At 44.4% G+C, this 26,279-nt stretch overlaps 1 protein-coding gene across 1 annotated transcript in view; it reads right to left on the minus strand.

Annotated features, from left to right (window-relative positions):
- The window catches only part of Mitofilin (inner membrane mitochondrial protein mitofilin), a 93,926-nt gene that overhangs the window by 23,295 nt on the left and 44,352 nt on the right, over positions 1 to 26,279 (minus strand). Inside the window, exons 9-12 of the mRNA XM_037426646.2 lie at positions 24,419 to 24,554; positions 14,548 to 14,671; positions 7,911 to 8,002; positions 6,229 to 6,333 (exon numbers count right to left, since the gene is read on the minus strand). Coding sequence (XP_037282543.2) covers positions 6,229 to 6,333; positions 7,911 to 8,002; positions 14,548 to 14,671; positions 24,419 to 24,554 — 457 coding nt within the window. The remainder of the gene's footprint in view (positions 1 to 6,228; positions 6,334 to 7,910; positions 8,003 to 14,547; positions 14,672 to 24,418; positions 24,555 to 26,279) is intronic.

Genomic DNA, 26,279 nt, shown 5'->3' on the forward strand with positions numbered 1-26,279 from the left:
ATATCGGGACGTCCAAACCGGCAAGTTGGCTGCCAGGTGGTCAACAGCTATAAGCAAGCGCTCCGCAACGCAGCACCTAAGACGTGAATTACGCCCAAAAGCGGTCACACTTTTGACGTTTTGTTGAGCGACAGGAAAAAGTGTGCAAGGCCTCCCGTCTGCCATCCTGACCAAACATGCACACTGAGAGCGAGCAAGACGTGCACACGCAGCACACATGCCAGAACGTGTGGTATAGCTTTGGGCCTTTTTCTAGTCAGAAAACAAAACTTCCGAATTCGAGGAGCGGTGAAGACGGGCGAAGGAGTTGTGTCAAGAGAGGAGAGCTAATTTGCGAGAGAAGGGCAAGGAGTTGCAACAGAGTGAAGAGAGGGGAGGATACGGCGGGAAGGTGACCTTGAAAACCAAAACACGCAGGAAGGAGGCAGGTAGGGCAGCTTGCTTGAAAGGTCCGCGAAACACGCAACTCACGCGTGGAATGCGTGCGCAGAGGTCTAAGCACGGCCGCCAGGATCGGCACATGGGGCAGTGTTCGAAGAATCGGCGGCCGTGGTCAAAGAATCATTTAGTAGTTGCGCTGGCGGGTTTGTATGGAATCACCGACTTCGATATTTAGAGATTCCTTCCACGCAAATTAACAGCCGTTTTTACGCTTTCGCACGCGTGCGGAGGGCATGCTGAGCCGAGTGCAAAGTGAGCGACAACAGGTCCTAAACATGAAAAGAATTGCGATTTATCAAAGTGGGTGGGGTAGCGAGTGCACTAGAACGGTACGATAAGACAAGACGCAGACGACCAGATACAGACAATGTTGGCAAATGGTCTGGTCACTCCAGGCTGGCGACGTCAACGACAGTACCAATGATAAAAAAACAAGGGAGATGGTCGACCGGTCTTAGAAAGATGGGTGGCAGTCGGGCCGCATCTGGGAGTATGAGGTGATCAGAGTAGCGGGCGGGAAAAAGGACGGAAGGGTGCGTAACAAAGAGCGGTCGGGGAGAGTGGCAACTAGAGGGGCGTGCAGGCAGGGTCAGCGTTTAACAGTAAGAATGTATGGGCACCTCGCCAATGCCTGATCGGTAGCCGGAAGTGGTTCCCTGGGAAGTCGGCAGAGCGCAGACTCAGTTTGCTGATACCGATCAGCGGCGCTCTGAGACGTACGTTGTAAGTGCCATTTTGTGTCATTGAAACAATGTATATTTTCAGGGTCATGCGGATATTGTTCGCTTTAGGTGGGGCCCCCGTTATATGTGGGCTAGACTGTACAATGTACTTTTGTCAAACAAGCTCAATGTTGTGTGAAATGAGAAATGTTTTGAATGATCCATTCAACCCTTCCACAATCTCGTCATGAAATTCACCTTTAAACTCGCATCTTATTCTCATGTAAAAAGCTGTGCTCATTTAATATCTTGTCTTTCTTTTTGCTTGTAAAATGAAAAGTGCGTTTAGGATGCGATTAGGAAGTTTTTACTTCTAGAGTGTTAAAAAACAAAGGAAAATCCTGTCCAACCTTAGAGCCACATATGACGTCTACGAGGCTTGTGATGTTGTGTAATGCCATTAAAGTTTCCAAATTTTCAAACAGATTAAAAAATAGGCAGTTGACTGTACCCAACAAGCGGTGATGCATTGTTTTAGTTTCAAGCTCGCAAAATACCAATAAGCAAGAGAGTGACTGAACATCCGGCCAGCCTGCTGACGCAGTGCACACATTTTCCCCATATAGCTCCGTGTGCTCGCAACGAGTTTTCAGACTGGTTGAAAAAGACCAGACAGAAAATTATATGGGCAGATGAGATCAACAAGTTTGCAGGTATCACATGGCCGCCAAAAGCACAGGATTTGGTTTATTGACAGATCATAACAGAGGCCTTTGCCCTGCAGTGGGCTTGGTCAGGGTGCATCTGCTTATGATAAAAAAGGTATATTTTTCAGACTGATTTAACATGAGGTAATTGATAGCAAGCGGTCTGTCTCCTTTGAACATGGTAAATCCATGCTACAATCTAGAAACTTTAGCACAGTGCTATATGAAAGTGCTGCCATGACCCTAAGATATCATAGCAATATGTTTATTTGAAAAGTGCTGCTCACGCAAATAGCAGTTTCTTGTGTGGCCAACAGTCGAGAACGATTTTTCACATATGCGATATCAGTATTTCTTCTTTGAAAGCGAAATATGGACTACCACCCCTTTCTTAGCGTTGTTGCATGGCCACTCTCATGCTTTATCACAAATTATTTCATTCCTTGCTCAATCCACCACCTTATATAATAGCTGCAACACGCATATCTCATCGAACCAGTCATCCATTTCAGGTTGCCCGCCCTTCATCACGCACTACTTCTGCATCCTTGTTTTTTAGAGCAGCCACGGACTGGAACGGCCTTCCCAGAGACATCGTCACCATCGCCTCATTATGTGCTTTCAGAATCATATTATTAATCATCTTCTACACTAAAACCACGTTTACTGCGTTTGTTAGCCTAATACGACTCCACAACTAATCCATACCTGCCAAGTTCAAGGATTCTGAATCCGGGAGATTTCCGCAGCGGGGGGGGGGGGGGGGGGGGGGGGGGGGGGGGGCTGAATTATTTGCTCCTATTTTATTTCAGCACCAAAAGTAATCCCGGACCAAAGATAAGCCCAAGGACAAACAAACAAAAAACATCGCGGAAAACAAGAGGGGGTGGGGTGTCTCAATCGCAAGCGCAAGCATCAGCGTTGCGGTCAGCTTGGAGTGGCCGAACACACGAAAGTAGGGTTTCCCACTAAGGCGAGAGTCTCAAAGAATCAACACAAGTATCAGAATACATTTCCTTCAAAACAGCTCTTGTGTGTCTTACTGGGGCACACGTGAACGGACGGGACAGCGTAGCTGGCTGGCGCAAAAGTGCAGGTGAAAGCTTTGCTCCCTGCTAGATTCTTTTGACAGGAACGCCAAAACACGTCTGGCCCCTTTGTTATTGACAGTCTAGGCTGGTTTTTTGTAGTTGCCGCCACCACTGTTATTCACCGTATATGTATACTTATCTATATATATTAACGCTCTAGATTGATTCGCTGATTAAAACTTTATTTTAGTCCTGAGAAGACGCAGGGGAGACCCCGCGACACCCGGCTAAACCCACGTAGGGACTGTCAAGCCGAGCTTGGCGGCCCGTTCATGGGCACTCTGGACGGCCAGGGTTTGATCGTTAAGTTTGAGGCTGCGTAAGAGCGAAGCCTACCTGTCCTCGCTGAGGGCGGGGCCGATGGCTTCACGTTCCCAGAACACATGATGGAATGTTGCTAACAGTCCACAGACGGGGCCATCCGCACTTGGATATCGTTCAGGGTACATAGCATGAAGAACCGCAGGGTTTGGATACACACTGGCTTGCAATAGTCTAAGGGTAACTGCCTGCGCCCTGCACAAGGCAGGGTGTTGGAAAGGGAATACGCTTCTTGACAGATAAAAGTGTTTTGTTATTTCGTTGAACGTAAGTAAGGGTTCCTAGCGAGGCAGAGCGACTGCGGAGGCGACGCGATCGGTGAGTCCTCGTGCAGCCTCGCGTGCGCCCTCGTTAGGGTTAGAAATAGAGTCCTCAATCGACCCCAGGTGAGCGGGAAACCAAGTGAAAGAATAGGGCGTGATACTCTTGACGCTTTGGAGAATGCGGAGGGCCTGAGGGGCTACCATCCCGGTTTCGTAGGCTTTGACAGCTGCCTTGGAGTCGTGTATATTGACTCTCTGCGACTATCTAGCATAGCCAGCCCGATTGCAACCTGTTCGGCTATCACAGGCTTCAATGTGCGTACCGTGGCGAAGCAAGTGAGCCTGGAATTTGAGTCGCTGATGTAAACAGCGAATGCCTCTTGTAGGACATACGGTGCAGCATCCACAAAGCTTGCATCAGTGGGGTTGCTACGGACGTGCTCGAGCAGAGATCTACCCCTGGCCCTACGTCGACCGACGTTGTGAGCAGGGTGCGTATTGCGGGGAATGGGTGCGATGCGCAGTTGAGACCTGATGTTTCTGGGAATCTGCATGGAATCGGGGCACTGGTCAATAGAGTTGAGGCCCAAATCGTCAAGTATCTTGCGGCCCGATTTGGTTCCGGAAAGCCTGAGCAGCTGTGAGCGCTCTTGCGCCTCAATTATCTCTTCGAGTGTATTGTGAACACCAAGCTTGAAAAAGTTTTCAGTGCGAGTGCTTACAGGCAAGCCGAGCGCGAGCTTGAAGACCTTTCTAATGAGGGAATTGAGCTTACTCCTCTCTGCGACATGCCAATTATGCATGGCCACCGAGTACGAAAAGTGGCAGAGCACAAACGCATGTATGATGCGGATGAGATTGTCTTCCTTGATTCCCCGGTGTCTGGTGACCCTCCGGATGAGGCCGAGAGCACTTTCCGTCTTGGTAGTGATCTGTCTGAGTGCAGCTGCGTTAGCGCCGTTAGACTCGATATACATTCCCAATATTCAAAGCGAATTCACTCTGGGCACTGGGGACCCGTCACCAGTGAAAAGCTGTATTTCACTTTGAGACGCAGGTTTCCAGTCAGGGTGGCCGCCACTTCAGGGGTCTTTCCTTGTAGAGCAGAAGTTTAGATTTCGATGGGGAGCACCTGAGACCGGTGAGACGGAGGAAATGTTCGGTCACGTCGATTGCGCGCTGCATGGCTTCCTCAACTTGACCATCGCTCCCACCGGTGCACCAGATGGTTATATCATCTTCGTAGATGGTATGATTGATTTCTTGAACCTTCGCGAGTTCCTTGGAGAGCCCGATCATAGAAAGGAAAAAAAGCTGCCTGCGCTCGGTCTCTAGCTCGTCGCAATGCGCAGACGCGTGCTCATCTCTGACGCGTACTTTGCCCCGCGGAGGGGCATGGAGGGGGGGGGGGGGGGGTTTGATGCTTGTGCGCATGCGCTTATCTTTCGGTGGGGAGAATCGTGAATCGTGTGCCTTTGACTTTCACTGGAATGATTGCGTTAGTTGCTGGGCCCGCAAAGGTATCTTCGGTCTATGCACAAGCCCCGTTTGCGAAAAGAGCGCGCTTTTCATACACAGCGAGGTATAACTGGGACACTTGTTAGTTTGTACTCATCCATACCAGTGATTATGTATCGAGCATCACTTTTTTTGTTTAAACAGCACGTTACGTGTCGAGCGGTAAACGTTAGTTCACTCTCGTCTTGTTTGTATTGTTGTCGTGCGTCATTTGTGCGTGAGCAGCGCGCTGCGCGTTTCGATCTGCTTGCCGTTCTCAGTGTGACATTCCAAGTTGTTGCTGTCACATTAATTGCTTCGCCCTTGTGGCGAAACTGCGACTTTTTTTTATGTGTTTACTGCCTTTAGTCTACCACCCCATGCCCTCAAAGCTCGTATATCGCTATCGCGCCGCCGCGACTGCGATGTTGTGCGCAGTGGTTGCGGCAAATGGTAGTTCCTTTTTCAATCTGCCGTGCGCTTGACTGTGCACACGGCTTCAAAACAAAGTCGTTTTATGCTGTCTACGATCCCGTCTGCCACGGTTTTGTCCACTGGGTTTGCGGAAAGCAGCGTTGCTTTGACTGGTTGAGTGTTGGACGCACGCACACTTTCTGAACTGTCAGTTACGTTGTCGCCATACACGATCACGTGAAAAGCGACCAGGGTTTCGTCGACAGCGGTTGTGGCAACGACAATCATGCACACTGTAGAAGACAGTGCGTGTGCCAGTTGCACACGTACTTCCGAAGCTTTGAGTATGCTGCTCTCGGCCTTCGTTCGACAATTTCCATACTAAACTTCGTATCATCCCCCACGATTAGGAAATGTGTTCGAAACATTAGCATTTAGGCCCAAAAGACATAGTAAAATTTCGCTGAGGAATTTCACGAATTCATATCTGCCACGGTTTCGCATCACTGAGACTCTACTGTAAGTTTAGATGAATGCCTCTTAAACTCATTCATAATAAAATGGGGTAGGTTCGAAAAGCCTGGAGTGGATTGAGCTGCTTTTTTGTCAAGGTGGCCGGATCACTCACAAAAATTTTGATTTCCGGGAGATCTTCATGACAACCGTACAAACGGAAGAAACGGTCTAAATCTGGGACTCTCGGCCAATCCGGGAGACTTGGCAGGTATGCTAATGTAATGCCCCTCCAAGAAAGGGGGGCCTTTAAGGTAATAAAATGAACTGAAATCCCCCGACAATTGCAAAGATTAAATCTGAAGTCAAACGAACAAACCTTCACTTCAAGTGTTGCATCCAGCTCAGCCCGCTGCCTTTCCAAGTCCTTGGCCACACGTTCTTGTTGCCGCTGGAACATCTGGGCTCGTTCGTGTTCCGTTGCCTGTAAATAGTATATTTTATTGACATAAAACATTGTTATCCTTTATAATTGTTGAACACAAATGCTTAAGCCCGCACAATAATGAGTTCAATCCCACCCTAATATTTGGCATGTTACACAGAAACTATCATCATCATCATTATCACCTTATTTTATGTCCACTGCAAAACAAAGGCCTCTTCTACAGTCCCCAATTTACCTTGTCTCAAGTGAGATGGTTCTATTTTAAACCTGGGAACTTTTGTTGTCCTCGACTGAGAGTCGCCTTGACTAGATCAATAAAAAATTCTTAATGTATTATACCTCATGACAACTTTCTGTGGCAGCACAGCCAGGGCTACGAAATTGAAGCACACACTTGTTTACAGCAAAAACTGTTATGAGATCACAACAAGGGTCACATGTGCCGTAGTTGTCCACTGCCGCCAATGTCCGTAACCACTATCACGAAAAAAAAAAAAAAACTTGGCATGTAAAAACACCAAGGACACAATAGGATTCAAACCCGGGTCCCCTGCGTGCAGCCCAGTATTCTACTACTTAGCCAGGCCTGTGCTTGACACTCCATTCCAAACTGACCCTAGGCAGGCTGGATGTCGGCAAAGGAATTGCGTTAATGTAAGTAATAAAGCATTTTAGAACAACCAAAAAACACAATGCTAATTGCATAATAGAGTGGTTCGTCGAATGCTCCAACCCATTACTAAAGCTTCAGCTATAATTCTTCGTCATCAGCCACAGCACCAAAATTGCACAAATTCCTTAGAGGGGTGCAGCGGGTACCACATTTCTCCGAACAATGACCAAGCATGGCATAGTGAATGCCTGCCTACTACACGAAAATTATGATTTATGGCATAGTGGGTACGCTGTAAGTGTGATCGTAGCAGCTACCAAAAGAGTTTAAAAATGCACTGAAAGGCCACTCTTCCAGCTTTAGCTGTGAATGTGCTGCAAGTTCCGCACAGGCCTGCTGGTTTTTACTATGTTTCTGTATCTAGTCTGAGAAAACTAACAATTGTATGTGTAGCACAAAAAATATAAAAACAAAAGATTGTTATTATGCTTAAGACCGTTCACATTGCTATCAAGAAATCTTACTTTGGCAGTATTTTCCTGCTTCGCCATTTTACGTTTTCTAGTGCCATTTCACCTTTTCATGCCCCCAGTGAACAATGATGCCTTCGCTTGGCTGCAGCCAGTTCACGTCGAAGCTTGTGAGCTAGCAGGAGTGTGTGTTCGTTAGGTAATATATATTCGAGTTGATAAAAACAAAGTGATGCATTGTGATGCATTGTCAAATACCAGGTGGGGGGATTTCAAATTTTATACACTCAACTTTCGACTACACGCCTTTATTGGTGTCATTCTTGCTGCATATATCTGTAGACTCTCAGTTCACCCAACCCACAAGTAAAAAATTTAGGGTTTGAACTGCGTTAAAGAGCCTGTAAAAAAAAAGTTTCCCACTGTAACTTGCTGAACTGTTCTAGAGTTTCTTCAACAAGAGCCTACTATATACAGTGTACAAGGGTTAAAATACAGTACCACATGAGCAGCACATCTGCAAAAGTCACCTGCATTTTGACATGAGCCTTGGTCAAGTTTTCTATCTTCCGGTGGGCATGAGCAAGTAGCAAATTCAGCTCATCTTCAGACAGCTTCTGCCCTGTTTAAGAACAACACATATCATTTTATTATACATACATATATACATACATACACACACGCACACACACACACACAAAAACTGAGCAGTGAAAAATTCCTTCTAAAGGAAACACAAGTGCAAATAACAGTTTAGACTACATCATAATCACAATTCTCTGCCTGTACGAGTCCTCTGCAGGATGAAGGCCTCTCCCAGTGATCTTCAGTTTACGCTATCCTGTGCGAGCAGATTCCATTTTATCCATGTGAACTTCGCAATTTTGTCATTCCATCCAACTCTTCGCCTTACCCTACTGCGTTTGCCATCCCTTGGTAACCATTCTGTTGCTATTACTATGCATTGGTAGCATGTTCTATGCATTACATGACCAGCCCAGGTTCATTATTTTCACCTAATGTCAGCTAGCATATTTGCAACTCCTGTCTGTTCTCTTACCCAATCTGCTGTCCTCTGATCCCTCAATGTTATTCGTATCATTCTGCATTTCATTACACGCTATGTGATCCTTCGCTTCCACTCTAGTTGTTTTGTCGTTCATGTTTCAGCCCCATACAACAGAACTGGCAGTAGAGAGTGGTTGTACAATTTTAGCTTTAAAAGGGCCCAGCAAGACTTTTTGAGCATGGTCAGAAAACACTGCTGATCGGTAGTGGAGGCTCTCAATAACATGCAAGCCAAATATTATAGCTCAGCATGCGACCTGGAATTCACACCAAATTATCAAAGTCAGCTAAATATCACGCTCTCTTCTTTTGACAAATGACGAAAGACGCTCAACAATCACTCGTACAAGGCCATCTATCAGCCATTGGCTGATTTGAATGTGACGCGCTCGGTCGTCAAGGGGATTGCCGCAGGAGGCTGCCACTTGTCCACACATGTAAGTGGGATCGCACTGGAAAAAGCCGTGTATTCGAATAAAAAAAAAAAAAAGGAAAAGGTGCTCAAAGTCGCAAGGCGCGCATGACGTACTTTCTTTGCCCTGCCATCCCTCCCTGCTTATCTTCCAGCGCTTTCATCGGGACGGGAGAAAAAGAGAATGCGTTTGCAGCGTGCGAGAAAATTTTTGTAACTCTACTCGTACTAGACAGATTCTTAAAATTTTTTCAGCATTGAATTCATGAGGCAATAAGCTCTTTTAGTGAATCCATTTTATGGTTACTTGAAAAAGTGTTTCAAAACCCCTTTAATGATAGTGGCAGATTTCTTGACATTAATGACTAAAGTGCAGTAAAGCAGCGAGCACAGAGAAAGGAAACAAGCGGCGGCGGAGAACTAGTGTCCTTGCCGTGACATCACATCGGTGCGAACGCAGCAACACCAGTGTTCATTTTCAGAGCTAATAGAATTCCTCTGCCACCGTAACAATGCCACTAAAGTTGGTATATTTCCCTGCTTGTCTTTAGGAGCATGCATTTTGTTTCTTCTATACAGTCTCTTTTTCCCAGGCTACACTGACAGATTTAAATAAAGTAAAAAATGTCAATATTAACAATGCTTCAGTAATCAAGACACGAAAGCAAATAAAAAACAGAAAATGAGACTCCAGCAGGGAATTCTATAATACAGTAAAAGCTTGTTAATTTGGCATTAGTCATTTTGGAACATCGAATTATATTCAGATGTGTTTTCTGGTAGAGGCAAGCATGCGTATTACTGAAACACATCAAACTCTTGTTAACTTGGTCTTGTTTGGCCACAACCCGAAACATTTGAATGATCCTCAGAGCACACCGAGCACAAGATGACACAAATGTACAATGCAAAAGATTGAAAGCAGCATTCGAAGACAGCCAAAACGGTCACGGGCTTTCGATAGCGTGGTCATCACATACAATTATGTTGTTTATAGTACGAGTTCAGAGCACTTTTAGGATTGAGACACGAGAGTCTTGAGCTGCATTCAAATTGTAAACGAATTGGCAAAGGACAAAAAATGTGGCTTCTGCACTACTTTTATGCAAGATGATGAATTTATGTACGTATTCCTCAAGAAAATGAAAGTGCACTGATGCAATAGACATTCATTTATTGTTTCCCAAATACTTCCAAAAATTTGGCACTTGGTTAATTCAGACAGTTTTTACAACTCTATGAAACCCGAACAAACAAGCTTTTACTGAAATAATAATTGTTCACGTTTTACGTTCCAAAACAATGTTAGGATTATGAAGGATGCCGTAGTGGAGGGTTCTGCAAATTTTCACATTAGCGTAGATGGTGCACAAGCTCGCATCCTGGCAATGATCCTGGCAACAGTGGGAGCTAGAAACACACCATGGCCACAATTTTTAAGGCACCATCTCTCGACAAGAATGTATGCAATATCGGTGGTAGAAAAGTTTGGCTATCTGCGCACTCATATTTTAATACTTTTTTCAACATACATTGTTTCGCAAGCTTAGCTTGTTTTCAAAACTTCACGAACTGCAAGTAAAACAAAGTGCAGTGTCTACGAAATGTCAGCTTGCTTCCCGGCAGTGCTTTGGAGTCTTTGGCAAGAACCCATAGTGCCATCTACTAGGCTGTAAAGGGCCCAGTATATATGTTATAGATCCCCACTAAGGGATGGGAAATTCAGATTGTCCTAGGGATATGGGGACCTTGAAGCACAATTTTATCATAACGATTTTCTTGGCATAAACAAGTAGAATGAGGTTTCTGAAACAAAATTTTACCAATGCACCTCGCCTAAGTATTTGCCTTCATTGAACCTTAATGTAATTTAAGACACACAAATGTATTCATATGAAAAAAAGCAACAGAGAATGTAACTAAACATTTCAAATTGGCCCTATAAAACACCTTGCCACAACAGAGATTCGATTCCACAACCTTTTGGATCAGCAGTCACGCACCATAGAGTGATTCCACGTAAGATTGAACAAAACATGGCAGGTCGACTTTTTAAATTTCTTTCAAAATTTTATATATTGTTGCTCGATGAGTGGAAAGAAGAGATCCGCAATTGGTTTTGCCAGAAAAAATTTTTCAAAGCACAGTAATTCATTAATGATGAAGAGGTGGAGTGCCTCGCTTTCCTGCTCTGCTGGTTTTTCCGGCTTTGGCATTGAATTACACAAAATATATTATGGCTACGTACGTCGAATTTGTTTAGGTAAATATATACGTATTTGTGCTTACGTTCAGTTATTTTTTGCTTCTCTGGGTAGTGCAGACATTTTTATAAAAAATCTCAAAATTGACACAAGAAAGTTTTTGCGCCTACTTTGCAGACCTTCATTAAAAAAAAAAGCTTACGACAGTGCGGCGAAAATTCCACACCACTTTCTCGGCATGCTTATTTTTAAAACTGCCAAAGCTTACTTTAATAAAACTTTTCAATAAAGACATACATTTGCACTAATTTCAAGAAACTCACTGGAATTAACATTGCTTCTTAAGTGGCCAAAAACACAATCCGCATTACGGCCTGCGACCAACGCAATAGCACGACTCAAACCCCCTAATGTAAACAACCGGTCGCAAATTCAATATGGAGGCAAAGGTGGCGGCAGTGGCTTGCATCAGTGCAATCGCAAACTACCCACGCAGCACTTCGAAGCTCACGGCCTCGACAGGGCATCTTTCATTGGGCCTGGGTTAGATTACGATCGCTGAGAACACAGGACGTAGAAGTAAGTGCAGCAGCAGTGAGTTGGCACGCCGCAAAATGTCTCGCTTTTGCACAGCCGGCTGAATCTGAGGCCGGCGCATTTGCTCAGGGTTGTTTCTGGTGGTGTATCTCCCAAAGCAAAGTTTGAAATGTGCGGACTGTTTATTTTCAGTGCTTGACGTGCATAACTCGAACTCTTTGCGAATTTTAATGCTCAGGAAGCGGGCAAAATTAAATGAATTCTCAAAGTGGTGAAGGCGGCAGTGGTGGTGGAATGTACGAGAGGCAAAACGAGCGTGATCGCTTTCGACACACACTGACATGATTTTTCTGTTGCTCTGGCATTTTCGTTGCGCTTCTCAAGTGTTCCAGGACAGACATTTTTGGTGTCGACATCGCAGCGCGGTTTTCAGGCTGCTTAAGTGGCGAAGTGAGCGAGTTCCCGGCGTGTTTTGTCGCTTTCGCTCTCTTTGAGGCGAAGTGTGAATGCGCCTAAGAGGGCAGACTGGTCTTAGACATTTTTTTTTTTATTTCTTCAGTAATCTTGATGAAACTGCACAGTATTATGCAGTTTTTCCTGCTGACTTCAAATATTTAATTGATTTTCTTGTAACTCATCTTGTTCTGGGATAACTTAAGTTCACCCCTTATTGTTTAAGCCCACCATAGAAAGAAAAATCTCTAATTAAAAGTGACAATGAAGATATGCAAACAGACTAATCACTATAGATTAAAAGTATGCAAGGGTTTTTTGTTTTTAGGCATTTATTGGCTATATTACAGCAAAATAAACTATACACTTGCAAAAACAGTTTGAATTATGTTACAATTTGAATGAGTAAATTATTAAAAAGGCTTGTGCTGTGAATTCTGCTCCCATACTTACAGTCTCCATGCATACAGGTTTCCATTGTTAAAAGAATCATTGTTGTACCTGCCCTAACTGCAGAAATATAGAGGCCTCAAAATTAAACAGTCATAAATTTACATTTTTGAAAAAAAAAAAAAACGGAAAAAGCTGAAAACGCACAGCTTCTTCAGAAAGCAACAATCATGGTGCACATGTTTTGCAATCCTCATAAAGGTGCTCATAAATTCATGGCAGAGCTTCTAATACAGGAGCTGGCAAATTATAAAAAAGCCCCAAAGTCATTTCCCCATTTTGTGCAGGTTCTGCATGATAGCAGCACTGAGAATCTGGACAGTTTGAATGACATTACAAAAAATTACCACTTCCTGGTGAGTGAAAATTTGCAGAGATAGAAAAATACTTGCAGAAAACAAATATGTCAATTTTAAAAAATGATTTTTTTTTGTCACTTTTTGGTCCCAAAGACTAGTCTGCCCCCTTAAGTGCCAGATGCAGGAGTGAAGACCACGGCAAGGTTTTATTCCTTTCACACTGCTTTCTTGAGAGACAGGGAGAGACAGCAAAGACAGAACAGTTCAAAAGAACACCATAGACTTTTTCAGCAAGAAGTATTTGACCGCAATAAACGTCTTGCTCGCCTTCATGATCAGCTTTACCTTCTTTTGATTCATAAAAATTCGAGGTGATACGAACACGTTGCGTGTTCCCTACGAATTCGTATTATCATATTCCACTGCATCTTCTATTGTAGGCTATTTTGCACCCATTCATTCACTTCGAAAGCTCTGCTAGTTCTTATTTTGTACGCTGTGTTTGAGGCTACCATGCTTTGATGACTCTTAATGAGGTTTTTCATCTCCTGGGAGAGCTTGCCAATGTACTGTCTAGTGACTATACCTCTGATTTCCATTGCAAACTTCATAATGATGCTAGTCAGACCATCATTAATTGCATGAATGCTCAGGTTCATTTTCTCTCATAAGAGCTGAGCCAGTTATTTCCCTCTCAGCGCTAGCTCATTAGTTGGCTTCTTGCATATCGGTTTATGCCGTTGCTCCCTCATTTGAGACCTTACCGTTCCATGGTCACTTCATCGCATTTTCCTAACCACTTTCACATCCTGCACATTGCCAGGGTGTCAGCAGCAAATAAGTAATTTGTGCTGCCACTGCAAAAGGCATTGGTTGCATTCTAGTTCACTGCGTGTTTGCAACAAGAGCATCTGTGTATTGTGGAGCAACACGTTGATTTCCTTGTTGCCATGTATAGTCGAAGTGAGCAAAATTCTTTTTGTCCTTGCCCAAACCAAGGCATGCAATAAGCTGATGTCTCTCAAAACCAATAGTCTCCTCCTTTCTCAAGACAAGCAGAATAGAGCTATTGCTTAACAAACTTTGTTTATTCACGCTTAACAACAGCAATTTTTTTATACTATACAAGACTAAGAGCTCAACCTGATTAACATTTTAATTTTTAAGTGCATAACTATTGTGCTGTTGATGCAAAACATAAACTGTGTTTGTAATTGTACCTCATGTTCACATTTTCATTTGATTTCCTGAATAGGAGGCATAGTAGATTATTTTAAAGCACTTATATTAGTGTCCATGGCTTGAACAATGTGTTCATTGTGTTCAAGCACGAGAACACAATGAAGGGTGAAGCCATTCTAGAATGATGGTTTTTGTCTATGCTTTACATCAATAGTTTCACATGTTGGCCGCAGCATGCCCTAACAGCCCAAGCACCAAATGCAATGAAAAGGGGATTGTAGCTAGGTGCTTTCCTACAGACAGCAATGAAACGAGATTTAGCTCACCACATTTTATAGTACAGATACGAAAAAATTCTGCCATATTGTTAACAAATTACAAACTGCTGCAAGGCATGATTTTCTGAAACTAAAAGTTTCTTGAAAAAAAAAAAAAAAAGACAGGCATGAGGGGGGGGGGGGGGGGGAGAATAAGTGCACACATTATACTTGTTTTGGGTACACAACTATTCTAAGAGGAAATGTTATATCTGTGCTGATACCTTGCAACAATGTTTACTCACCTGGTTCACTAAATTTGGTATCCGGAAGCAAAGCCTCAATTTCTTTCTGAAAATGAAGTCTAGCTTTTTCAACAGCTTCCTTGTAGTCACTTGCTGTTTTGGCTGCCTCTTTGGCTGATCGTGACTGTAGGGGTAAGACAGTGGAAGAATGTGCACAAATGCTCATTGACAGGTGTGCTGAGAATTAAGTGCTGCATTGCTTTTTTTCACATGTATTTCCCATAATGCATCTACATTTACATATGCCATGCTCTTAAATCACTTCAAGTGTGTGCCGCTGCCACAGGCCAATTGATACACAGTCACTTGAAGAAGCAAAAAAATGGTTTCCATACAACCAAAGTTTCATCTGTGTAGAGGTGTGCAAATTCCCAATTTTTTAAATGTAAAGGCAATACAAATACATAGTTTCGAATACAAATTGAATATCAAATAATGAAGAGATGCGATTTTTTTTCCCGAGTGATTTTTTTAGAAATTTTTGTTGGGCCAGCTAGTGCATGTTTAACAGAAGGAATAAGGCGAAAATTAAACAAACACAAGAAATGATATGGATGAACGGTGTTCGTCCATGGCGCTTCTCACGTTCTGTTTCGTTTGCGCCTTATTCCTTCCTTTAAGTAATCTTTTACTTCGTCAAGATTATCCCAGGAGTGCTTGCAACGGTTTGGATTGAGAGAGATGAAAAAATTGGCGTGGCAAACACACTTTATCCCACCAAAAACTCAAAAAAAAAAAGAAGCAAAAATCGAAAGCAAAAACAAATACTCGCGAGTACACAAAATGGCTCCAATAATAGCTTGTACATATTCAAAACTCACTGCAGCCCAGTCTAAAGGTTGGTTCACACCGGCGACTAGCACTGGTCGCTCGACCGTTTGCGACTGGAGATAAAAAAGCGACTGATGTTCACACCAGCAAACGCTGCATGGGAGCGACCGAAAGTAGCAAACCCAGAGAGAGACATCCAGATCTCGTAATCAGTGAAAACATTGAAGACCAGCAGCGATCAGCTGATCGCCACCAGCCGAGTGAGCGTAACCAGCTGTGCACGCCACATTTATTGTTTTCGACGGCCGCTTTCACGCACCAATCCCAGCCCCATCATTGACTTCGATTCGAGTGAAGAAGAGAGTGTTACGATGTTGGCACAACCGCTGGATAAAAAAAAAAGTGCGGCGCCTCTGTTGCCATCGAAGCAGCGTTTCGGATCAAAATAATGCTGTTTACTTGTTACTCACCTACTCAATCGGTCCTAGTTTACCCCTAGGCGCGCTTCGGCACCAAATCACGTTCCCGGAAAAACGCTTTCACACACATTCACACGTGTGACAGTGACTCTGCTCAGGCCGTAAATAACGCGTTTCCTAGTTGCACTTTACAGGTTTGATACTGAAGCATTTATTACAAGTACCTGTTGCGCCACATATGTGAACAGTTTGTCCCAATAGTGCCAATCTCTGGTAGAGTGGGCCTCAATACTCTTCATGAATGCTGCCCATATAACTCATCTGAATTGTCACAGATCCCATTAACGGGGAGGCAATTTCCGGGCAGATTCCGAGGGCTGATGTATCGGATCACCGAAACGCACCATGAAAGCATGCACAAGTTAAATCAGCAATGCTGGCTGTAATTCACAAACCGAGCTCTACACACAAACTCGCACACTGGGTAGGTATTGATACTACTCACAAAACCACTTAGAGGGTATTTAATACAACGGCAACAAGTTTACTGCACTACAAATGCAATCTCACGCATAACAAACTGTACAAGAACACTTTGAGGCCTCGAATGTTCACTAGATGTGTGAATTCCACAATTCTTTGACTGTTTCTCGAATATTTTTCTTCCAGGAAACACTGAAACGAACTCCAGCACCAATCGTCACCCCCACGACACTTTTAAAAACAATGCACTCAAGGAGTCATCACTCGATTCTTCAAAGATAGACTGACCGCACAACAAGACCCACTCCTCTGAAACATAACTTCTTGGGCGACTTCACCTACACGTCCTCCCCTTGGCCACCTCTCGTTTCTATCTTCCTCGGTGTTGCGAATATTCCAAGCGATTATTCGGTGTGCAGCACGTACCACAGTGGCAGCTGTGTGAATGAGTTTCATCTCGCCAGTTTGTCCACGGAAACAGGTAGCTGAGAAACAGATGTCTGGTACTCTCCCTATCTGCATGTGCGTTAGGCCGGCGCATCTGTGGAGACACAGAGGCTGTAGTAGTCTCTCGTAATGCAAGCACTGGGTGCCTCTTGATAGTTTTCTTTTTTCGGTTGTGCACACCCGTTGAGGAGGAACGGTGGGCGTGGTGGTTTGAAGCTGTCGTTTGGATGCAGCTGCGCTTGCCTGTTTTAACACTCATATGTGACAAGAGCTCCTCGCGAGAGGTGGCTAGCCACGCAATCTGCATGCTTCCCGACCTGCACTGACACAACGAAAAGTATATCCGAGAGTAAGTTTCTCGTTTTGAGTGCCTGTAATGTAGAAAACAGATTGAAGATGGAGCTCAGAGGCGAGGAAAAAGAAGTAGCCAGGGGCACGCTCTGCATATTTTTCATTTTCCTGTTCTGTCAACAATAAACCGAAGACGTATCGGTCCTGCGGTCTCTCTGGTCCTTCTGAAACATGGTGCCGTGACCAGGAGGATCTGAAGACAGACGCACAGACTTCAACCCCATTTGCAACAACAGGTTGAAGAACGAAGCAGCGGCGTCTGGCTCAAGGACGAACCGTCGAGAGAAGGACCACGACCGACGACTGTTGGAGACGCACATAAAAAGGCAAGAGCTCTTTCAACACGTTTTAAGCATGAATAAAGAGGTCCTATCGAAGCAGCGGAAGACGCTTCGAGCAAATGTGACGAGCGAAATCGATAAGAAGATAGAAGAAGACGCCGATCGAGCGCAACTCATGACGCTTCTGAACCAGATGAAGAGCGTGTCACAGACGCTAAGACAAGTTAACGAACAGATAGAACCGTTCATTGAAGAAGATGACGTGGAGGCAGAATTTGAGTTTTCCATTATGAGATGAAGATCGTCGCAGCAACGACAAAAATAGAAGAGCAATTACGCGAGTTAGAACAAGCGACGCAACTGACTACGAGAATAGTCACAGAACAGGCGAGCTCAGTGCAAGGTACTAACCAAATCTCGGAGACGCAAGAGCTTGTTAAGTTGCCACGCCTTGAAATGATCAAGTTTGATGGGAAAAAAAACAGCATGGCCAAGGTTTTGGCATCAGTTCGAGACATCGGTGCATAACAGAGCGAACATGCCGAAGAATCAAAAATTTAATTACCTTCTGGCCTCCCTGAGCGGGTCGGCTGCGTTCCTCATAGAAGGTTTGCAGTTTTCTGATCAGAATTACGAGCATGCAGTCGCTCTTCTGAAAGAAACCTTCGGACGAGAAGATAATTTGAAAGAAACCTACATAAAAGAGCTTGCAAACTTGGAAGCAGTGAAGAGTCCTAAAGATGTAAATGGGTTAAAGAAACTCTTCCAAAAGTTGCAAGTGAACACACGAGCATTGCAGTCATTAGGAGTGGAAATGGGTAGTTAAGCAACAGTGATAGCTCCTGTTGTAAAATCTGCGCTACCGGTGGATATGAGGATTGAGATGAAGATGAAGGAGTTAAGGAAAGGTGACAACAGACCAGCAACTACGGAATCGGACTCAGCGTCAAGAGACAGCACGAGCAGTTTGAAAGAAATTATGGAGTTTTTAAACATATATATACGCAGCAGAGAAGAAACTCGAGAGGAAAAATACGCCGTTACCCAGTCCCCGCACAGTATGAGGCGGACTAGAACATCTGCGCTTCAAAGCACCTCGATGAAAAAATGCATCTTCTGTGAGATGACTGGACACTACACGGAAGATTGCAGAAGAAGCATTAGTATGCAACAGAAGAAAGAAGCCTTGCCTTGCAACGGGAACGAAGGTGCTTCAGATGCACCAGACCTCACCACACGGCGAAGATATGCCGCGCTAACGTATGCTGCAAAACATGCAAGGGAAGGCACGCGACATCCATGTGTCGACCACGTACGCCTGCAGAAAAGTCAGCACAGCAGCAAAGCGGTAATGATGTTGAGCAAGTGCGTAAAAGCGCGCAACCTGACCGGTTAGACACCAGCAAGTCCTGCAACATGCACGCACAGCAGTCTGATGAACACAAGTGCATACTACTGCAGACAGCCTTTTCATGGACGAAGGGAGTCAGAGGACATTCATCCTCAAAAGATTGTCAAGAAAACTAGCGTGCAAGGTAAAAAGATCCGAAAGGATTACTGTAGGATCATTTAGAGGAGGAGAGATGGAACTAGACATGAAAGTCGTCGAGGTCAGCGTGAGGAAGGATCCCATCTCGGAGCCAGTCACGATTGAGGCACTGGAGATAGAAGTTATATCCTGTGACGTGCTACCATCGCCACCGTTGACAATACACGAAAGAGCAAGATCGATGGGAATATGTTTGGCTGATGACAACGAGAAGACGGACAAAGAAAGAAAAAATATGGAAACTTCTATATTAATTGGAGCAGATTATTACTGGACTGTAGTCACTGGTCGCATTTGCGAGATTCATCCAAAAGTAATGGCAATAGAAACAATATTGGGATGGACGGTCCAAGGTCCTGTAGGACTTCATTGTGTGCCGATGAAATCATCGACGGTTATGGTACTCAAGGGCAGTGCCAAGTCGGACACGACTGTGAACGAACTGCAGAGATTCTGGGACTTGGAAAACATGGGCATCAAGGAGAAACCAGCAACAAAGATGAACGATGAACATGTGCTAGACTACGTCCGACAAAGAATGGACTTCAAGACGGGAAGATACCAAGTGCGGCTACCATGGAAGGAAAACGTGACATTGGACGACAACAACACCATTGCAGAGAAGAGGCTTATCCAGGTGACCAAAAAATTGTGCAAGGATAAAGATGAACTCCTAGCCTATGACAAAGCTATTCGAGAGTACTTTGAGCAAGAAATAGCAGAAAACATCGAAGAAGATGCTGGATCCGATATACAGAACAAATTTGTATACTACATGCCGCATCAAGCAGTAATTAAAAAGGACCAAACGACAAAAATACGGATCGTCTTTGACGCATCGCCAAGCCAGAATCCAGGTGAATCCTTGAATGACAACTTGGAAAAGGGGCCAAACCTAAACCCCGACATCACAAGCTTGCTGATGAACTTTCGACATCACAAGATCGCTATGTCAGCCGACGTGGAAAAAGCATTCTTGCAGATCAAGATACATGAAAATGACCGAGACGCACTGCGATTCATGTGGTGGGAAAGAATACCCAGCGAAGATATGCCAACCCCGAAGATAAAAACATGGAGGATGACGAGGGTTACTTTCGGAACTACACCAAGTAGCTTCCTTCTAGCGGCCACGATTCATCGACATTTGGATAAATTCGAAGAAAAATATCCTGCAGTTGTGGTGCAACTCCGGAAAGGAATCTACGTCGATGACGTTTTACTAGGAGCCGACGAATACTCGACATCGACAAAGATATACAAAGAAGCACGAGATATTTTTCGCTATGCGGGAATGAATTTAAGAAAATGGATTTCACATGACGCCGAGCACTCTTTGATGAAGAAGGAGAGGATCTGGATCGAGGGATAAGAAAATAAGGACAAATCAAGATTTTGGGACTGAAATGGAATTTCGTAGACGACGTGTTGAGCTTTCCCGACACTAAATGGCGAAATGACAAGGACATGAGACAACTCTCAAAAAGACAGGTTTTGCAGGACACGGCAAAGCTATATGACCCTTTAGGTTTTTTGACACCATTTTCAGTCAGAGCAAAAATATTGCTGCAAAAAATTTGGATGGATAAACTGAAATGGGATGACCCGTTACCAAGCCAGCATAGATCAGCTTGGAAGGACTGGTCGGAGGAGCTTCAGCACTTAGATGACTTCACCGTTAACAGATGCTATGACAACAGGCAAGCTGAAGTGAAAGCATCGACTCTACACGTGTTCTCCGATTCGAGTCCAATGGCGTATGGAGCAGCAGCATACATTGTAACAGAATACTCTGATGGAAGCAATGAAGCCAATTTGATCTTTGCAAAGGGTAGTCGCTCCAATCAAAAAGATCACACTAGCAAGATTGGAGTTGTTGGCGGCCACAACATCAGTCAGATTGGCCAGTCATATAACTGAGAATTTCATCAGAAAACTGAGGAGTGAAATTCTGGACTGACTCTCAAATTGTGTTATGCTGGATAAAGTCAAACAAGACGAAAGATCTGTTTGTTCGCAACCGCGCAGCAGAAATTAAGAGCAAGTCCAATGAGAGTCAATGGGGTTATGTTAAAAGTGATGAAAATCCTGCGGATTCGATGACAAGGGGGATGAAGATGAAACGTTTGCTGGACAGTGAATTATGGTGGAAAGGCCCCACGTGGATCAAGAATGAAAAACAAAGGCCTGATTATGACATCACGCAAGAATCGGACAGTGATGACAACAAAGACGAAGAAAAGACAATGGCATGCTTAACTACCACCACGAGTGAAGAAAAGATAATTGATGTGAGCAGATTTGGACCATACAAGAAAGCGTTACGAGTTACCGCGTGGGTGATGCGTTATATAGGAAACCGACGAAAAGAAAGGAAAACAGGTTCGCTGACGGGAGAAGAATTGGACAAGGCAGAGTTTGTGCTGATAAAGCAGGAGCAGAAAACGCTACAAACAGACTCTGAGAATACAGTTTGCTGAATTACTGGAGCGCAAGAAAACGGGCAATGATAACATGGTGGACCAGATGGAAAAAGGAGTACCTGAGGGAGCTTAAGTGTGCCAGCAGAAAAACAGAGCGTCACACAAATGTACAAGAAGGAGATGTACTTCTGCTTGGAGAAGCGCGAAAAAGAACTCAGTGGAAACTCTGCAAGGTCGAAAAGATTTTCCCAGGCAAGGATGGACTAGTGAGAACATGCTTGCTTCGTACACCTGAAGGAAAATTAGTCAAGAGGCCGATTCAACTGTTGTATTCGCTCGAAGGTTGCTTCAGTTGAATCTGGCCGGCGGGAAGATGTAGAAAACAGGTTGAAGATGGAGCTCGGAGGCGAGGAAGAAGAAGTAGCCAGGGTCACGCTCTGCACTTTTTTTTCCTGTTCTGTCAACAATAAACCGAAGACGTATCGGTCCTGCGGTCTCTCTGGTCCTTCTGAAACATGTAATATAGCGGAGAATCCATTTTATCTTGCTTTTGATGCGTTTAGCTTCCTGCAAATGCCGCCACGAACATTCGACGCTTTGCTCAAGTTGCTGTGCCCCGCCACCTCCAAGCCGAGTACTTCTTGGTGGCCATGGTGGCACAGAGGAATGGTGGCACAGAGGAACACAGTCATTTGTATTTAAAGGCAGTGAGCCCGCACAATGAAAAAAAAAAAAAAAAAAAGGATGTTAACTAATACTGACGTCTCTTCTGGTCTTCGCTGACTGGTTTCAGCAGTTTTGCAACTGCAGTCGCGCGACTGAAAAATCGGTCGGGAAGGGACTAGCCAAAGCAGTAGCTTTGCGACTTTGCGACTGTCTGCGAATGTTTGCAACCAGTTGCAAATGGTCGCGCGACCACTGCTAGTCACCAGTGTGAACCAACCATAAATCTGCTTCTAGCTTTAGTCGCTAGTACTAAGCCAATATGGCGTCTCAACAACAAAACGTCCTTAGATTTGTCGCATTGCCATGTCAACTCTGTGCCCTTTGCTGTGTCGACACTTAGTCGAGTCCTCAGTCGACATTCACCGAGAGTTTCTACAGTCGTGGTTCTCTCCCATTGAATGAGCCGCTCGACCTCATTGCCAGGATGGTTCCGGTCTTCATCGTCTTTTCCGACTCAGGCTCCGCCTAACCCGTCGATGGCATGGTGACTGTGGTGTGGGCTGCATCTGTTCTGGCTCGAAGCGGAAGAGCTGTAGGCCCACCAGGAACTGCGGTGAAAGGCTGCAGCAAGTCCAAGCAGCCTTCAGAACCGGGCGGCACTACTGCTTCCGTCCCTATAGCGACGTTCACCTTCCTGATCTTCACAGTTCGAAGGCCCAACACGCAGTGAGAGCTCATCCTCCGAGATTTTCCATTATGGCTCGGATCGCGTGCCACGAGCCTGCTTGTCCAATCTCGTACGTGAACGTGGCGTGCATGCGCACGATTGGGGTCTCGCACAGTGGCGTTGCATTCCAGCGTCCAGCATGTGCCTCGCACCATTTTACTCATGCCAAACAGTGCTAGCTATTCTGTTCTTGCATGAAAAAACAGCACCATCCCTACTTACCAGGAAGCATATGACCGTGCTATATAGTTGAGCTTGAGACTGTGACATTTTGAGCATAATTCACTTGTTGAACAAAGTCTTTTTTTTTCCTTACGTAGTAGTACTTTTTATCCCCCCCCCACACACACAAAAATTGTAGCTGCCGTGATGACAAGTGAGTACTTCGTCCCTAGTTTTATTTCTGCTATGGAATCATTACAACAAAAGTCAAATGTAACAGGTGTCACCTATGTACTTATATACAAACGATTAATAAATCTCTCTAGGTGGTCACAATTTATCTGCATTCCCACGCTATTAGTTTTGGCACGTGCGATTAGAAATTTTGTTGTTTTTCTTTTTTCTTTTAAAATTTCACCCCTGTTCTCATTGGTGTTATGATCAGCCACCACGGATTGGCACTGCTTGGACACATGGGATGATTTCAGCCAAGCTTACCTTGATTTGTTCTGGGTCAACGCTCAAGATAAACCAGAAGCGGCGACAACATGACACTCGTAATTTGAATTCTTCAGGGCCATCTGCTCGCCTCGTAAAAAAAGCTATTAGGACACGCCCAACTGACTGATAGCTTAGGAAGGGCTATTTGAAGTCGGCATTGCTTAGAAAGGATGGTCCCCCCTGCACTGCTTTGTTCATCAATGTACACCAGACAATGGGCCGAGCATTTAGGATCAGTCTTCGGGTACCTTTCCCATTTCTTCATGGCCTGGCCGGCACCGCAGCCGCATTGATGAGTCAACACTGCACCCGACTACACAGTTGGTCTGCATGTCACACACTATGTCCTTGCACTGTGCTGTGTCGTACCATATTATAGCATTGGGTCGTGTGTTGTGCTTCTCCCTCACTGTGGGACGAACTGGGCGTACCTATTCCTTCTTTGCTGGGTCGGGAAGAAAGCAGAGTTTGACCTTTTCATTTTGGGGGCGGAGATGAAGGCTACCTTTTCATTGGACTGTTCTAGACTCAATCGTTTCCCCTCAGAGAGAATCTTGGGAAGACCAAGACTTTAAAACGCAAGTGCTGAGATGCTCAAAGGATGCTACCATCAATCATGTAGTATCGTACTACCTTCAGTATGTAAATACTGCAAATAAACATTCCTGTTATCAGCCATGGACACTCTGCTCAACTTCTCCCTAAGAGGCTTGGCTGGTTCCGGTCTTATGGGCAGACTCCCGACTACAGCACCGGTCGAGACACTATGGCAAATAGGAGTGCTTCATACCCTGCCTTCAGTTTGTGATCGCCTCAACAGCCGCGACATGTTGGCAGCTGTTGAAGGATCTTTGCGCATATCCAAGATCCTCCAGCATCCTTAAAATACAAAACATTACACCTTTGGTTTAATCAGTATTGCGAAGAACAGACGAATGGCACCCAAGAGTAACATACACCACCCCAAACTCTTATCTTTTCTTTGCCAGAGCAAATACTAGCATGAGCTGCTTTTCATCTGTTATGGGCAGCTTTGAAAATGGGCTTAGACTTTAGACTGATCACAAAAACAATGACTGCTGTACACTTGCCTCAGACTCGGCATTTCGAAGTTGGTCCCTGGCGACTGTTGCAGCATGTTCAGCTGGACTGATTGCTAAGTTATTTTGCGTGTCCTTATTTTCTTGGCCTTTCTTGATGGCACTACGGAGGTTTTCTAAGGATTTCCTGAAAAAGAAAAGGTCAATCAAATAGCCACTCAAAAGTCAATACAGGTCAGCCCTAACCAACAACCACAGTAAATACTTGTCCTATGTTCTATCAAAGGAGTACTGACACGAATTTTAAATATTTATGGGTTGCTCTAAATAAGAACACTGAATTCATGAACGCTAAAGAAATTGTGGTAGTGCTTGGGAATGCATTTATTATATTTTCGATACAGCTACCATAAAACAGCTATTTCGGTATTTCGGTATCGAGGCGGCGACTTCCCAGTTACGTGTCAACACCAGTCTGATGTCAAAGGATGACTGAAATTCTCGACACAACAGCTAGTGCGGAGAAATCTGTGCCAACATCAACTATAAATGCCAAGAGATTGATTGATTGATATGTCAGGTTTAATGTCCCAAAACCACCATATGATTATGAGAGACGCCGTAGTGGAGGGCTCCGGAAATGTCGACCAACTGGGGTTCTTTAACGTACATTCAAATCTGTATAAATGCTAAGAGAAATTAAAACATGTGTAGTACAAATAATTTACCAGTGCCATTAATTCCCAACTTCAACATTTTCAGGGGTGATAATACTCAATCTTTTTCTAAAATAACACTTTTATTTTTACTTGCTATCACAAGATAGCAGTAGACATGACACTGATGAAATTCCATACAGAGAACTGATATGCTCATTATGCTCATATTGTGGCAAAATGATGAAGATATAGCATTAAAGAATAAGCATTCATACCTAGAGCAAATATATGAAATAACAGCATTTTACAACTGTACACTGTGGCGGCAAGCATGTATAAGCACCTTGCCACTGCAAATACCCTTCTGGCAGACTTTCTATTTGCTCGCATGCATACCTGCCAACCTAGCAGCATGAGATTTTGCAAGACCACTGCGTAGGGGAGGGGGGGGTCTCCCGAACTGCATAATAGGCTCACTTTTTTTTTTTCAGCATATCTGGCGCCAAATTCGTGGTGCGCCTATTGCACGGGGTAAAATTTCCGAAAATTTTATTTTCGACGACAGAATAGACCATTGATAACGTATATGTCGCTGAAGTCATGAATATCCGCCCTACAGCCGAAACAACTTTTTTGACAAGCTACAGTAGCACAACACATGTGGAGCATGCAGGCTCGCGTGTCTGAGAATCGAGGAGGCGATGCATTCAAATTTCCAAAAATTAACATCGGAAGACCTGCATTACCAACGAAATGAATGCGAAAAAAAAAACAACTACAGATCGTTCGATTTCCCCGGTTTACACCTCCATATCTGAGACAATGCAATCGCATCGCGAACCACCACCCAAAAGTTACAAGTGCCACCACAGCCCTAGTTTCCTTCAAGTAGAGCCACCCAAAAGAGTCACGTTGATTCCATACAAAACCACAATATGAGCACCCACGACCGCCACCAAAAGAACCAACAGTGATTAAGCCTATCCTATGGTTCAGCATATTCCACCTAAAAGAACCAACAGTGATTAAGCCTATCCTATGGTTCAGCATATTGTCCCGGGAAGCTTGCACGAGACAACACGGAGATTGGTGTAGAAAAGATCACACTCAAGCACTGATCCAAGAGCAGCACACGAAATACGATATTTAGGTTCGCAGCCAGAAAATGAATGGTGACACGAGTCTGTTGAGCTTGTGCAAGTCTGAGATTCAGCAAATGCGAAAGCTTGCAGCAGCAAGCCAAAAAGCTTTTA

The sequence above is a fragment of the Rhipicephalus microplus genome, chromosome X, assembly GCF_043290135.1.
Source record: "Rhipicephalus microplus isolate Deutch F79 chromosome X, USDA_Rmic, whole genome shotgun sequence".
Taxonomy (NCBI): domain Eukaryota; kingdom Metazoa; phylum Arthropoda; class Arachnida; order Ixodida; family Ixodidae; genus Rhipicephalus; species Rhipicephalus microplus.